This window comes from Oncorhynchus nerka, linkage group LG3 (assembly GCF_034236695.1).
Source record: "Oncorhynchus nerka isolate Pitt River linkage group LG3, Oner_Uvic_2.0, whole genome shotgun sequence".
NCBI lineage: Eukaryota > Metazoa > Chordata > Actinopteri > Salmoniformes > Salmonidae > Oncorhynchus > Oncorhynchus nerka.
This window is the reverse complement of record NC_088398.1, coordinates 59,673,266-59,687,199: the sequence shown is the minus strand read 5'-3', so window position 1 is coordinate 59,687,199 and position 13,934 is coordinate 59,673,266. Positions and strand designations below refer to the sequence as shown.

The 13,934-nt window shown below is 40.3% G+C and overlaps 1 protein-coding gene across 2 annotated transcripts in view; it reads left to right on the top strand.

Annotated features, from left to right (window-relative positions):
• LOC115126326 (fibrous sheath CABYR-binding protein-like) overlaps positions 1 to 12,074 on the top strand; it is a 42,442-nt gene extending 30,368 nt beyond the window's left edge. For both annotated transcript variants that reach the window (XM_065013966.1, XM_065013960.1), the window contains exons 8-10: positions 8,038 to 8,154; positions 9,515 to 9,568; positions 9,665 to 12,074. In XM_065013966.1, coding sequence (XP_064870038.1) covers positions 8,038 to 8,154; positions 9,515 to 9,568; positions 9,665 to 9,696 — 203 coding nt within the window. In that variant the 3' untranslated portion in view covers positions 9,697 to 12,074. The remainder of the gene's footprint in view (positions 1 to 8,037; positions 8,155 to 9,514; positions 9,569 to 9,664) is intronic.
• The last annotated feature ends 1,860 nt before the right edge of the window (positions 12,075 to 13,934 follow it).

The following is a 13,934-nucleotide window of genomic DNA, read 5'->3' as shown; positions in this document are numbered from 1 at the left end:
ACTGTAGACTAGTTTCTAGTTTCCATACTGTAGAATAGTTTCTAGTTTCCATACTGTAGACTAGTTTCTAGTTTCCATACTGTAGACTAGTTTCTAGTTTCCATACTGTAGACTAGTTTCTAGTTGCCATACTGTAGACTAGTTTCTAGTTTCCATACTGTAGAATAGTTTCTAGTTTCCATACTGTAGACTAGTTTCTAGTTTCCATACTGTAGAATAGTTTCTTGTTTCCATACTGTAGAATAGTTTCTAGTTTCGATACTGTAGAATAGTTTGTTTTCCATACTGTGATATGCGGGGCTCAGTGTCTTAACAGTCCCTCTTGTCTCAGAGAGTTCTCTCCCCCACATTTCATTTCCATTGTGTATGTGTGAATGTGTGTGTCTGCGTGCATGTGTGTGTGTGTGTGTGTGTGTGTGTGTGTGTGTGTGTGTGTGTGCGTGTGTGATAGCCAAGGTTATTATAATTTTGTGGGGGGTTTTCTATCCGTTTTTTAAACATTATTTCAAATTCTGTTTAGTTTCAGTTATTTTTCAGATCTGATTGCTAGTTTTTATTTAGTTTTAGTTTTATACATGATTTAAATTTGTTTTTTTATATTATTTAGTTTTGGTTTTAGTGTTCGTGTTAGAGACAGAAACATGCTTGCACTTTTAGGAAAAAGATTATATCTAGAGCCTAAAAGGGTTCTTTACGGTCCCCATAGGAGAGCCCTTCCATGTAGAACCCTCAGAGGGTTCAACATGGAACCCAAAAGGGTTCTACCTGGCACCAAAAGAGGTTCTCCTATGGGGATAGACAAAGAATCGTTTTGGAACCTTTTTTCCACAAGTGTGGGAGTCTAGGAGCCATTCGTGTTGTATAGTTTTTGGGGGTTATGCCACTTCTTGCAACTGGGGGCAGTAATACATAAGTTAATGGGTCAGGCTATAGGTTAGGTTAAAAACAAAATAGCTTAAATACAAAAAATATATTTATACCAAACAAAAATATAAATGCCACATGTAAGGTTTTGGTCCCATGTTTCACGAGCTGAAATTAAAGATCCTAGACATTTTCCATGCACACAAAACGCTTATTTCTCTCAAATTTGTGCACTAATTTGTTTACATTCCTGTTCGTGAGCATTTCTCCTTTGCTGAGATAATCCACCCACCTGACAGGTGTGGCACATCAAGAAGCTGATTAAACAGCATGATCATTACACAGGTGCACCTATTGCTGGGGATAATAAAAGGCCACTCAAAAATATGCAGTTTTGTAGCACAACACAATGCAATTGGCATGCTGACTGCAGGAATGTCCACCAGAGCTGTTGCCAGAGAACTGAAAGTTAATTTCTACCATAAGCCGCCTCCAACGTCGTTTTAGAGAATTTGGCAGTACATCCAACCGGCCTCACAACCGCAGACCATGTGTATGGGCAAGGAGTTTGCTGATGTCAACGTTGTGAACAGTGTGCCCCATGGTGGAGGTGGGGTTATGGTATGGGCAAGCATAAGCTACAGACAACAAACAAAATGGCATTTTATCGATGGCAATTTGAATGCACAGAGCTATCGTGAGGAGATCCCGAGGCCCGTTGTCGTGCCATTCATCTGCCGCCATCACATCATGTTTCAGCATGATAATGCACAGCCCCATGTCGCAACGATCTGTCTCATTGTGCATATCTAGACTCTTGTTCCTGTAAATACAAATGTGAATCTGCAAGAAAATCATATTTAAATGTATATCAAACCATTTATTTTTTTGATGTCACGCATTATAGAAATACATATATACTGTTATAAATAAAACAAATAAATATCTATTAGAAAAGTGTAATAATGGTCAACGTTCAGAATCAAATTAATGTAATGAAAAAACAACAACATTAAAGTAATAATAATATTTAAAAAATATATATATATATAAGAGAAAAATGAAAAATATTGTTGGTATTTATATAGTCTATACACTATAATTATAATATATGGAGAAGATAGTACATTTGATATTTCCTCCCCTAACTTGTGGCAAGCTGTGACATATCGTGCTGCCAACTCTATCACCACATACCTTTGCACCAAAAGTAAAGAAAGTGTTTGATTGTTGTTTGATTGTTCTGTCCAATTTTTTGACATTTTCATTATGAATTTGGGGGAAAAGGACTCTCTAGGTAATCTATATTTGGGACAGAAGATTAGAAAGTGTTCTTCTATCTCTCCTGACCCACAGTTATGACATACTGTAGTCAGTATTCTCTGGCTAGCCATGTTTTTGGATGGCATCCTGTTTCAATTGCCAGGCTATCATCACTAATTCTGTATTTGGTTTATGTTTTTCTTTGTTTGGGGTCTTTTACACGTGTTAAGTATTCTGCTTAAGTGAAGTCTTTCTCTGAACTTCAACCTCACTTTGCCAATAGTCGATGTATGCATTGTTATTATTCACTTCCAGCTGTTTAAGTTTTGCCCTTGGGGACAGATGATTTGTGTTCATGTCGATCTTGTGTATTTGGGCCAGTTTTGTTAACGTGCCCCTCTTTGGGCAAAGACTGTTGACTATAAATGCTCTGTACTTGCATGAACCTTCCAAGTTCTGCTCTGCACTCATGGTTTGTGGAATCTCTTTGTACATTTCGGATGTTTTAGCAACATTCTTTCTGTGGATTTTCTGTGGGTGTTTTGTCCCATGATGTATCTCTCTCTCTCTCTCTCTCTTTATATCTCCCTCCCCCTCTCTCTCAAATTTAATTCAATTTAAGGGCTTTATTGGAATGGGAAACATGTTTACAAAGCAAGTGAAATAGATAATAAACAAAAGTGAAATAACACTTCTTTTTTTTACAGTCAACATTACACTCACAAAAGTTCCAAAATAATAAAGACATTTCAAATGTTATATTATGAGCAAATAGTTCAAATACAAAAGGGAAAATAAATAAACATAAATATAGGTTCTATTTACAATGGTGTTTGTTCTTCACTGGTTGCCCTTTTTTGTGGCAACAGGTCACACATCTTGCTGCTGTGATGGCACACTGTTGTATTTTACCCAATAGATATGGGAGTTGATCAAAATTGGGTTTGTGGGTCTGTTTGTGTTTGTGAACAGAGCCCCAGGACCATTTTGCTGGGCCCAGGTCTGACAGGGCCCAGGTCTGACAGAATCTGTGCAAAAGATCTAGGTGCTGCTGTAGGCCCTCCTTGGTTAGTGACAGAAGCACCCGATCATCAGCAAACAGTAAACATTTGACATTTGATTCTAACAGCGTGAGGCCGGGTGCTGCACTGTTCTAGTGCCCTCGCCAATTAGTTGATATATATGTTGAAGAGGCTGGAGCTTAAGCTGCATCCCTGTCTAATGTCGTATGTTTTTCCCCCAACACCACTTTCCATCAATTTGTATAGCAGACCCTCATGCCCAATTGAGTCAAAAGCTTTTTTGAAATCAACAAAGCATGAGAAGACTTTGTCTTTGCTTTGTTTTGTTTCTTTGTCAATTAGGGTGTGCAGGGCGAATACATGGTCTGTTGTACGTTAGTTTGGTAAAAAGCCAATTTGGCATTTGCTCAGTACATTGTTTTCACAGAGGAAATGTCTGAGTCTGCTGTTAATGATAATGCTGAGGATTTTCCCAAGGTTGCTGTTGATGCCTAGGTAGTTATTGGGGTCAAATTTGTCTCCACTTTTGTGGATTGGGGTCATCAGTTCTTGATTCCAAGTATTGGGGAAGATGCCAGAGCTGAGGATGATGTTACATAGTTTAAGTATAGACAATTGGAATTTGTGGCCTGTATATTTTATCATTTCATTTAGGATACCATCAATACCACATGTATTTTTCGGTTGGAGGGTTTATATTTTGTCAAGTTCAACAAGCTTATTAAAACAAGCGAACACTGAAACAAAACAATAAGCGACACGTGAAATAACCAACCGAAACAGTTCCGTGTTGAACACACAGACACAGAAAATAAACACCCACAAAACACAAGTGGGAAAAGGCTACCTAAGTATGATTCTCAATCAGAGACAACTAACGACACCTGCCTCGGATTGAGAACCATACCAGACCAAACGCAAGAACACAACATAGAAAACAGAACATAGACAAACCCACCCAACTCACGCCCTGACCATACTAAAACAAAGACATAACAAAGGAACTAAGGTCAGAACATGACAGTCTGTGTTTATATGGGGCGGCATGGTAGGGGAGTTATGGTAGCCTAGTGGTTAGAGCGTTGGACTAGTAACGGGAAGGTTGCAAGTTCAAACCCCCGAGCTGACAAGGTACAAATCTGTCATTTTGCCCCTGAACAGACAGTTAACCCACTGTTCCTAGGCTGTCATTGAAAATAAGAATTTGTTCTTAACTGACTTGCCTAGTTAAATAAAGTTAAAATAAAATTGTTTTAGTGATTCACCGTAGCGAAGGAGTAGACTCAGGTTTTCTGGGTCTCTATGTTTTTGGTTGGATAGGTTTCTCAATTTCTTTCTTAGGTTTCTGCATTCTTTATCAAACCATTTGTCATTGTTGTTCATTTTCTTACTTGACATGTTTTTATTTGATAGGGAAGCTGAGAGGTCAAATATACTGTTTAGATGAAGTTTACACTTTCACTATTACAGTGAAATGTTTTATCCAGGAAGTTGTCTAAAAGGGATTGAATTTGTTGTTGCCTAATTGTTTTTTGGTAGGTTTCCACACTGCTTTCCTTCCCTTTATAGCATTTCTTAATATTATTCCGTTCCTTTGGCTTTGATGCCTCATGATTGAGTATTGCTCTGTTCAAGTCTGTGATTTTGCTGTGATCTGACAGGAGTGTCAGTGGGCTGACTGTGAATGCTCTGAGAGACTCTGGGTTGAGGTTAGTGATAAAGTAGTCTGCAGTACAGTCGTGGCCAAAAGTTTTGAGAATGACACAAATATACATTTTCACAAAATGTGCTGCTTCAGTGTCTTTAGATATTTTTGCCAGATGTTACTATGTAATACTGAAGTATAATACAAGCATTTCATAAGTGTCAAAGGCTTTTATTGACAATTACATGAAGTTGATGCAAAGAGTCAATATTTGCAGTGTTGACCCTTCTTTTTCAAGACCTCTGCATTTACCCTGGCATGCTGTCAATAATCTTCTGGGCCACATCCTGACTGATGGCAGCCCATTCCTGCATAATCAATGCTTGGAGTTTGTCCGAATTTGTGGGTTTTTGTTTGTCCACCCGCCTATCGAGGATTGACCACAAATTCTCAATGGGATTAAGGTCTGGGGAGTTTCCTGGCCATGGACCCAAAATATTGATGTTTTGTTCCTGAGCCACATAGTTATCACTTTTGCCTTATGTCATGCTGTTCCTGAATGGTTGGGAGAAGTTGCTCTCGGAGGATGTGTTGGTACCATTCTTTATTCATGGCTGTGTTCTTAGGCAAAATTGTGAGTGAGCCCACTCCCTTGGCTGAGAAGCAACCCCACACATGACTGGTCTCAGGATGCTTTACTGTTGGCATGACACAGGACTGATGGTAGCACTCACCTTGTCTTCTCCGGACAAGCTTTTTTCCGGATGCCCCAAACAATCAGAAAAGGATTCATCAGAGAAAATGACTTTACCCCACTCCAGCTGAATCAACTTTAGGAGACGGTCCTGGCGCTTGCTGGACTTTCTTGGGCGCCCTGAAGCCTTCTTCACAACAATTGAACCGCTCTCCTTGAAGTTCTTGATGATCCAATAAATGGTTGATTTAGATGCAATCTTACTGCCGGCAATATCCTTGCCTGTGAAGCCCTTTTTGTGCAAAGCAATGATGACAACATGTGTTTCCTTGCAGGTAACCATGTTTGACAGAGGAAGAACAATGATTCCAAGCACCATCCTCCTTTTGAAGCTTCCAGTCTGTTATTCAAACTCAATCAGCATGACAGAGTGATCTCCAGCCCTGTCCTCGTCAACACTCACACCTGTGTTAACAAGATAATCACTGACATGATGTCAGCTGGTCCTTTTGTGGCAGGGCTGAAATGCAGTGGAAATGTTTTTGGGGATTCAGTTCATTTTCATTATTTGCAATTCATCTGATCACTCTTCATAACATTCTGGAGTATATGCAAATTGCCATCATACAAACTGAGGCAGCAAACTTTGTGACAATTAATATTTGTGTCATTCTGAAAACTTTTGGCCATGACTGTACTACTGTTAAGAGATGAGTTATAGGTGTACCTACTGTAGGAGTCCCCTCGAAGCCTACCATTGACTATGTACATACCCAGCGTCCGACAGAGCTGCAAGAGTTGGGACCCTTTGTTGTTGGTTATGTTGTCGTAGTTGTGCCTAGGGGGGCATATGGGTGAGGGAATGCTGTCACCTCCAGGTAGGTGTTTGTCCCTTGTGTGTTGGGGGTGTCAGGTTCTTGTCCGGTTCTTGTCCAGTTCTGGCATTTAGGTCACCACAGACTAGTACATGTCCCTGGGCCTGGAAATTATTGACTTCCCCCTCCAGGATGGAGAAGCTGTCTTCATTAAAGTATGAGGATTCTAGTTGGGGGATATAGGTAGCACACAGGAAGACATTTTTCTCTGTTGAGATCATTTCCTTTTGAATTTGTAAAATGTTCCTGTTTTGATTCATTTAATAGAGTGAGTTAGTTCTGCTCCATACCAAATTAACATACCCCCTGAGTCCCTTCCCTGTTTTACACCTGGTAGTTTGGTGGCTGGGACTACCAGCTCTTTTAACCTAGAGGGCAACCAGTGGATCCATCTCCTCTATACCATATTTATTGTAGGATGACAATGTCTGTATTTCTATACAATGTCTGTATTTCTATATATATTTCTTTATTCCAGGATGAGATAATGAAGGCTTTGTGTTCCATAAAGTGTCCAATGTTGTTAGTCGTGTGGTTTGGCCTCAGACCATTGGTTTGGTCTAGTGCTCTCTTTCTCTCTCTCTCTGTCTGTATTACAGGGTGGTGACTGATACAGCTCCAGGCTCTATATGAACCCTAGTATTAAAAGTCCAATAGAAAAGAGAGGCAGTTTTCCCACTTAATGATTAAGCTATGTTCATCCATACACAGATACAAGCCATGTAGGTCTACACACAACACATTAAACCTGAAAGTACACTACAGTGCAGTTTTTGTTGCTGTCCCTGCACATCAAACATAATATGAAAATTCATAAATTACTCTTATAAATAAATACATTGGATAAATAAACATGTTTTTACGTGTGTACAAAAAGGGTTCCAACAGGGTCCTTCGGCTGTCATCATAAGATAACCCTTTTTGGTTCCAGTTAGAACTCTTCTGGGGTCTATGTAGAACCCTCTGGGAAACGTGTGGTATCTCTACTGTGTGGTTGGTTGGTATTTACTTGACAGTGGTATTCATTCAGTCATCTACAGGTTGATTTGCAGGTGCATTGGGAGATTCAAAAGAAAATAAACTTCCTCACAGCTTACTCTCAAAGAATCCCTTGTTTATTGCACTAATGTATTGGGGAAAGTGGAAAAGTGATACTTAGCAAGTGAAGTGTGAGGGGGGGGGGGGGGGGGGTTCTATTCATTTGTACTATGGTTGTTATTTCTTGTATGTAGTGACTCGGTTGTGATAGTAAACTGTCGTGTTACATTGTCTTATGTAGAAGAAGTCAGATTGACGTGGTGACAGAGTTAACAGCTGTTGACATAGTGAGTTAATAGCTGTATCTGCTGACAGTTGTGTGGAAGGTAACGTATTGTAATTATTGGATATATGTTTCAGAATAATCTCTGCTGTAGCTGGTGTTACAGACACACACCTCACACACACTCGTCACACACACTCAGCACATGTCATAGGGAACGCCACTGCTCTGGACACAAGCAGAGCCCAACAGTGTATATACATATGGTTATGGATGCAACAGCATCACGCTGCATCTTTGTTGCGAAATACAGTATTGCATATCTACTGTGAAAATACTGTATATAACCACCTAACAGAACCTTTCAACAAGCTGCATTATAAGAAGTGTTATAACCACTTTTGTCTCTATAGGGTCTAGCTCTGGCTCGGTGGTGGGCATTCTGTGTGCTATCGGCGTGGCGATCGTTGGAGCTGCCACCGGATACTTCACCTATCACAAGAAGAAGCTCTGTTTCAAGAACAGTGGAGGTGAGATATACCATCAACTACATACTGTCTGCTGCTGTAGCTGGCCTGTTCCACGGAAAGAGTACCTTTGATATTTTAAGTAAAATTGTGCAGCAATATTTATTCAATGAAGTGCCCTTTGATATAGACCACATGGAAAATTCAATAAATCTGATTTTCTATATAAATAAAGACTTGCTTAAGTGCCAAAATTCATAATTTTAACATATCCCTCTGTGACTTCTAGAAAGATTTTAATCCACTGAATCCAAACATTTCTCAATGTTTTCACCAGTATTGTAAAGCCCTAGTCATTTTTTTGCTTTGACAGAGTCATTTCTGAAGATGATTATTTATGTCATGTGATTAGTGATTAATTTAATAGTCAGATTATTCTATCCCTCATTTTAAGGTCTACCCTGTTACATGAACTGAACTCTCTTTTTAATATGGTGAAACTATTCATAATTATTATGTGTTTTTTACATCTAATAGTCAAATCCTAGTGTAAAAGCAGGTGAGCTGGTTCTACTCTTTTTGGCCATGTGGTAGAAAACTGAACGGGTCGAGCATAACACTTCAACTCTGTTACCCATAGATAGACAGGCTAGAAATGTTTTAACAATTCAGACCTGGACTCACTAAGAATCAGAGTGTAAAAGCGATAGCCAACATAACGATAACCACATAGTTGATGTTTTGTTGGTGGTGGAACTGCATTGGAGCTGTCAAATTGGTGAGCAGCTACTTTTGTGATCATAGTCTCGAAGACACACGCACCCAATGGCATTAGAAGTTCAGAACGAGAAAGTGTAGGCTATATAGAAATAAATTCAAAATCATTAAACAAAATAAGATAAGAGCGTCTGCTAAATGACTTAAATGTAAATGTAATTAGGATTTCTTTCGGCCTTCCAGTGTTCAAACTTGTAAACAAGGCTGCATGGGATTTCTCTTAATGCGACTTCGTGCAGCCAATAGCAGTGTCTGCTTTAGGTATAATGCCGGGATCCGCTTGTGGATTTGACAGTGCTCACGCAGTTCCACCTCCAACACCGTCAAAATATCAGCTATGAGAATTTCGGCTAAAGCAGATCTGATCAAATCGGGCCCTAAAAATGTTGGTGAGCTTGAATTCAATTGCCTCTCCCTGTTGCACACAACCAGCTTCCTTTCCCCCTGTCATAAAAAGGGATTATGGCTGATTTAAGATGAAATTGTCAACCCTGTTATTTTAATTGTCACTTTATAGGCACTTACTATCTTCTTTTTTAAATTTAACCTCTTGAAATGGGAAAACATTTTTTCTCACCAAGATACACTACCTAATGACACAGCTACATTGAGAGAAATAGTAATGAATTCCCTGTCTCTCCATCAGGGGATGTAGAGAGTGCCCGTAAGGAGGAGGCTGAGACCCAGTCGAATCCCCAGGGTACGTAGTATCTTAATAAGTCAAACACATCAACCACCTGTCTGCCGGTGTTGTGATTGTCCGTTGTTAACCCAGCGTGTCCTTTTCTGGTTGCAGTTCTCAGCAACTTGCTGACTAAATCCTCCTAGATCATCTGAGATTCCAATGGAGAAGAACCAGAAACAGCAGTTTACCATAACACACACGCACACACTCATACACAGATCCATACCAATCTTTAGGCCTTAAACTGATTATAGTTGTAAAACTGTGAGATAGTGGTTTGGAGGTTATTAACTTTCAGCACCACGTTAGAGTGAGACCAATCAGTAGTATCTCAGTGTCTTCTAAAGATCACATTTGTAATCTGTTAAAAAAGGGGTGATATTTTCCATCCACTTAACAGCACCGAGACAATGTAGGCCTATTTCTCTGTATACAAGTACTGGGAAGTTCACCTGGGTTCCTGTCATTTTAGCTAACATTCCACTCCTTGCCACTCCTGTCATTTGCCAAAGAGACTGGGTTATCGACGTTCCTAAAGTTCAAAATGCAAACCGGATTTACAATTACATTGTGATTGGAGGATAATTGTGACGGTTATCGAATCAGGATCAAATCCTCTGATCTTCTCAAGCTCATAATGATAGAATGTTCATATTTGAAGATTGGCGAAAGACAATGAATACAAGGAGTGGCATGTAATTGGCTGAACAGCAACCAGGCTACAGTTCCCAGATTATTTAGGATAAAATGGACCCTCCATTATTTGAAATGTTACCGTTGTTTGGTTCTTTACAATGATTGAGGGTTTGATTTAATCCGTATTGCTGAAGATCCATGATATAATGCTGATCTTCAGTGCTACAGATTGAATCAAGCCCTTACTGTGTGTGCTGTAGCCAACTCTTCTAGCCTGGTTTCATACTGTAGCCAACTCTTCTAGCCTGGTTTCATACTGTAGCCAACTCTTCTAACCTGGTTTCATACTGTAGCCAACTCTTCTAGCCTGGTTTCATACTGTAGCCAACTCTTCTAGCCTGGTTTCATACTGTAGCCAACTCTTACATTTTAGTCAGTTATCAGATGCTCTTACCTAGGGTAATTTACAGGAGCAATTAGGGTTATGTGCCTTGCTCAAAGACACATTGAGAGACTTTTCACCTAGTCAGCTCACCTAGTCAGGGATTTGAACCAGAGACCAATCAGTTAGTGGCCCAATGCTCCTAACCGCTAGGCTACCTGCCACCTCTGGCTACTATTCTTCTAGTCTGGTTTCATACTGTATGTGCTGTAGTCAACTCTTCTAGCCTTCTCCCATAATTAATGTAGCCAACTTCTCTATCATTGTCAAGCCATACATGTTTTGTGTGACAATGAAGGACCTCTGAGAGGAGTTGGCAAAAGCACCAAAAGACTGGAACACCAGGCTAGTAGTGTTGTTCTGTGAGAGCTGGTTAGAGGAAGCTATGTGAGAGCTGGTTAGAGGAAGCTATGTGAGAGCTGGTTAGAGGAAGCTATGTGAGAGCTGGTTAGAGGAAGCTATGTGAAAGCTGGTTAGAGGAAGCTATGTGAGAGCTGGTACGAGGACCGAAGATATCACCCCTGTTGTGTGTTTGCTGGGTATTTGAGGGGCTTGGGGACCTTGTCTAAAATACAACAACGTATGAGAACATTTAGCTCTATTGAAATGTTCAAATAGTATGTGTTACAATATAATGCTGTACTGCTCTGTAAGTGCCTTACATTAGATGTTTCACCTGGGAAGCCTTTTTACGATTCTATCTCACTACTAAGGCCAGTCTGAAATGGCTCCCTACTCTCTCTATAGTGGAATACTTTTGAAGCCCTGCTATAAAGGAATTAGGGAACCATTTCAGACACAGCTCTAGACTCAGGCACGGGTCTCCAACTGCCCACCCAGCAGCCTTCCAGGACCAGAGTTGGAGAACCCAGTGCCTGCTTAACGCCACAGGGTTCACCCAAACAGTACAGTGCTGGCCAGCATATTTTCTTTTCACATTATTCTTTCCAACATGGGTCCAGCAACTATGGGAGATGTGTAACTGGGCAAGCCCAGTACAGCTTGGTTTGGCGTAGTAGTATGAAAAGGGTATACGACTGTATGCAGTATAACCCTGGGCAGGAGTCAGCCTGGGAGGAGCTCACCACTGAACACACAGTAAGAATGTTCCAGTTCACAGTAAAAGACTGTGAGACTCTTGGAGAAGCAATTTCTGATTAGCCTGGTCTCATGATCTGTGTGTGCTTTAGCCAACTAACTCCTCTGAATATCATTGTCTTGACAATACTTCTTTTGGAGAATAACTTTCCTCTCCAAAAGAGTTTTATGGTAAGTGTAATGATGATACGGTGGTACACAGAGTACTCCACTCTTATATTTAATGAATCTGTCTTTGTTGTCGTGTGTTTGAGAATTGTGTGATTTTAATCCTTTAGCACATATTTCTTTTTGAATTGTGTAAATAATGCTGGAGATAGAAATAAAGAAGCTGTCCAGGGGGAACTATGTGTCATGTGTCTGTTGTGTGTGATGGGTGTGACAAACAGTGTCTTGTGGCATGCAGGTGACCAGGATTGAAACCCAGTCAGTAACATATGGATCAGTGCTGCTAGAGACACAGCTGCCTGTATGAATCAGACATGAAGACATGACCAGAACAGCTTGATATGCCAGGTATTCATCATCATAGGGCGGCCACACACACACACACACACACACACACACACACACACACACACACACACACACACACACACACAGAGAGAGAGAGAGAGAGAGAGAGAGCAGTGTGTAGACTTGGTAGTGATCGATAGTGACAGGCCCATAAAGCAAGGCCTGGGGCGTCAGGTTCATTACTGCAGGTATATGTGGGAACCTGCTGGGAAATTCTTCTCAACACACATATCATCATGGCATCCATAAACCATCACTAGCTAATTAGATCAGCAAGTAAGGGCTTGGTTTTGTTGAATATTTGATTGGAAGTTAAAAGGATTGCTTCACAAGAGACTATTAAACTTCAGTAGTTCAAAGCAAGACAAGTGATAGTAATGAATATTGAAAAGTCTAGTACCTAGGCTATTGTATTGAAGTGAGCCAAGACATAAATGTATTAAAGCTGAATGTCAGAATGCGCTGTTGGCTTGACTCACATGCATTTAAATACATATTATGTGTGTTGAACATGGATATTTATATTCAGCTTTCCTATCCTAACTTATCCTCAACTCTAATCCATCTGTTGCACCTGGCATTGACCTCGGTGCTGGAGGAAGGTCTTCTCTAGAACTGATAAGATTCCCTATTCTACATGACATGTGTGTCTGTGAAGGAGTGCCAAACTACATATTCTGTGAAGGATGCCCAACACTTCCCTGGTTTTGATGCTAATGATTCCCTTGGTTTGATCAATCAAGGGGGGCCTCTAGTGGCACAGATTTGGTATTGCATACACTTTGATATTTCTATAGGTAGTCGAGCAACTGCCCCTGTAGTTTTATAAGCAATTGAGCACCCACAGCTGCGCATTTAATACCAACATATTAGCTCATATGCCTGTAACTACGGTAAAAGGGGGAAGTAGAGTTGTAAAGTAGTGTTTAGATTTTGGAACATGAATCAACGCGTTATTGTGGTTCAGAATTAAGTAAGAAATGGTGATGTGGCAGACAGTATGACTCTCAATGATCCCAATAGCACTGGCTGTTATTTTACTGTATGGTTTGACCTTCTCAACCAGTGGTCACCAACCATTCCTAGTCGATCACCAAACATTTCTGTAAAAAACCTGGATCCAGCAGCACTAGCTATGGGAAGGCAACGTTTTCCGATTTTGAACCATTTCTTGTGTCTGAATTAGTGATGGGTCGTTCGGGAACGTGTCGGCTCTAAGAGCTGGCTCTTGTTGGTGAACGTTGGGAGCCGACTCGCATATCAGAAGAGCCGAATCTATTTATACAAATATAAACAAATTAACAAATGCATAATCAAAATATTTAAATGAATAGAATTAACTAATTCAAAGAATGAAAAAATAAATAAAATAATGCTCATGTGCACACACATTCGTTCTGACTGTCTGCTCAGACTAACAGCCTCACCTGTTGTTCCTGTCAATCAGACACGCAGTGTCAACCAATGAACCAAAGATGCGTGAGGGAGGGCCGAGCCAACTCACTCACAGTCACACACTTAGCAGCCGAGGAGATAGAGGAAGGACAGCTGTGAAAACAACAGCTTGAAAATGAGGGAAAGCAGAGTAGCATTTGGATGCATTTTAATAATGTAGACAATGTTAGAGCACAGTGTAGAATTTGTCAAAACAAAATCTCATATAAAGCCGGTTCTACGCACAACCTACAC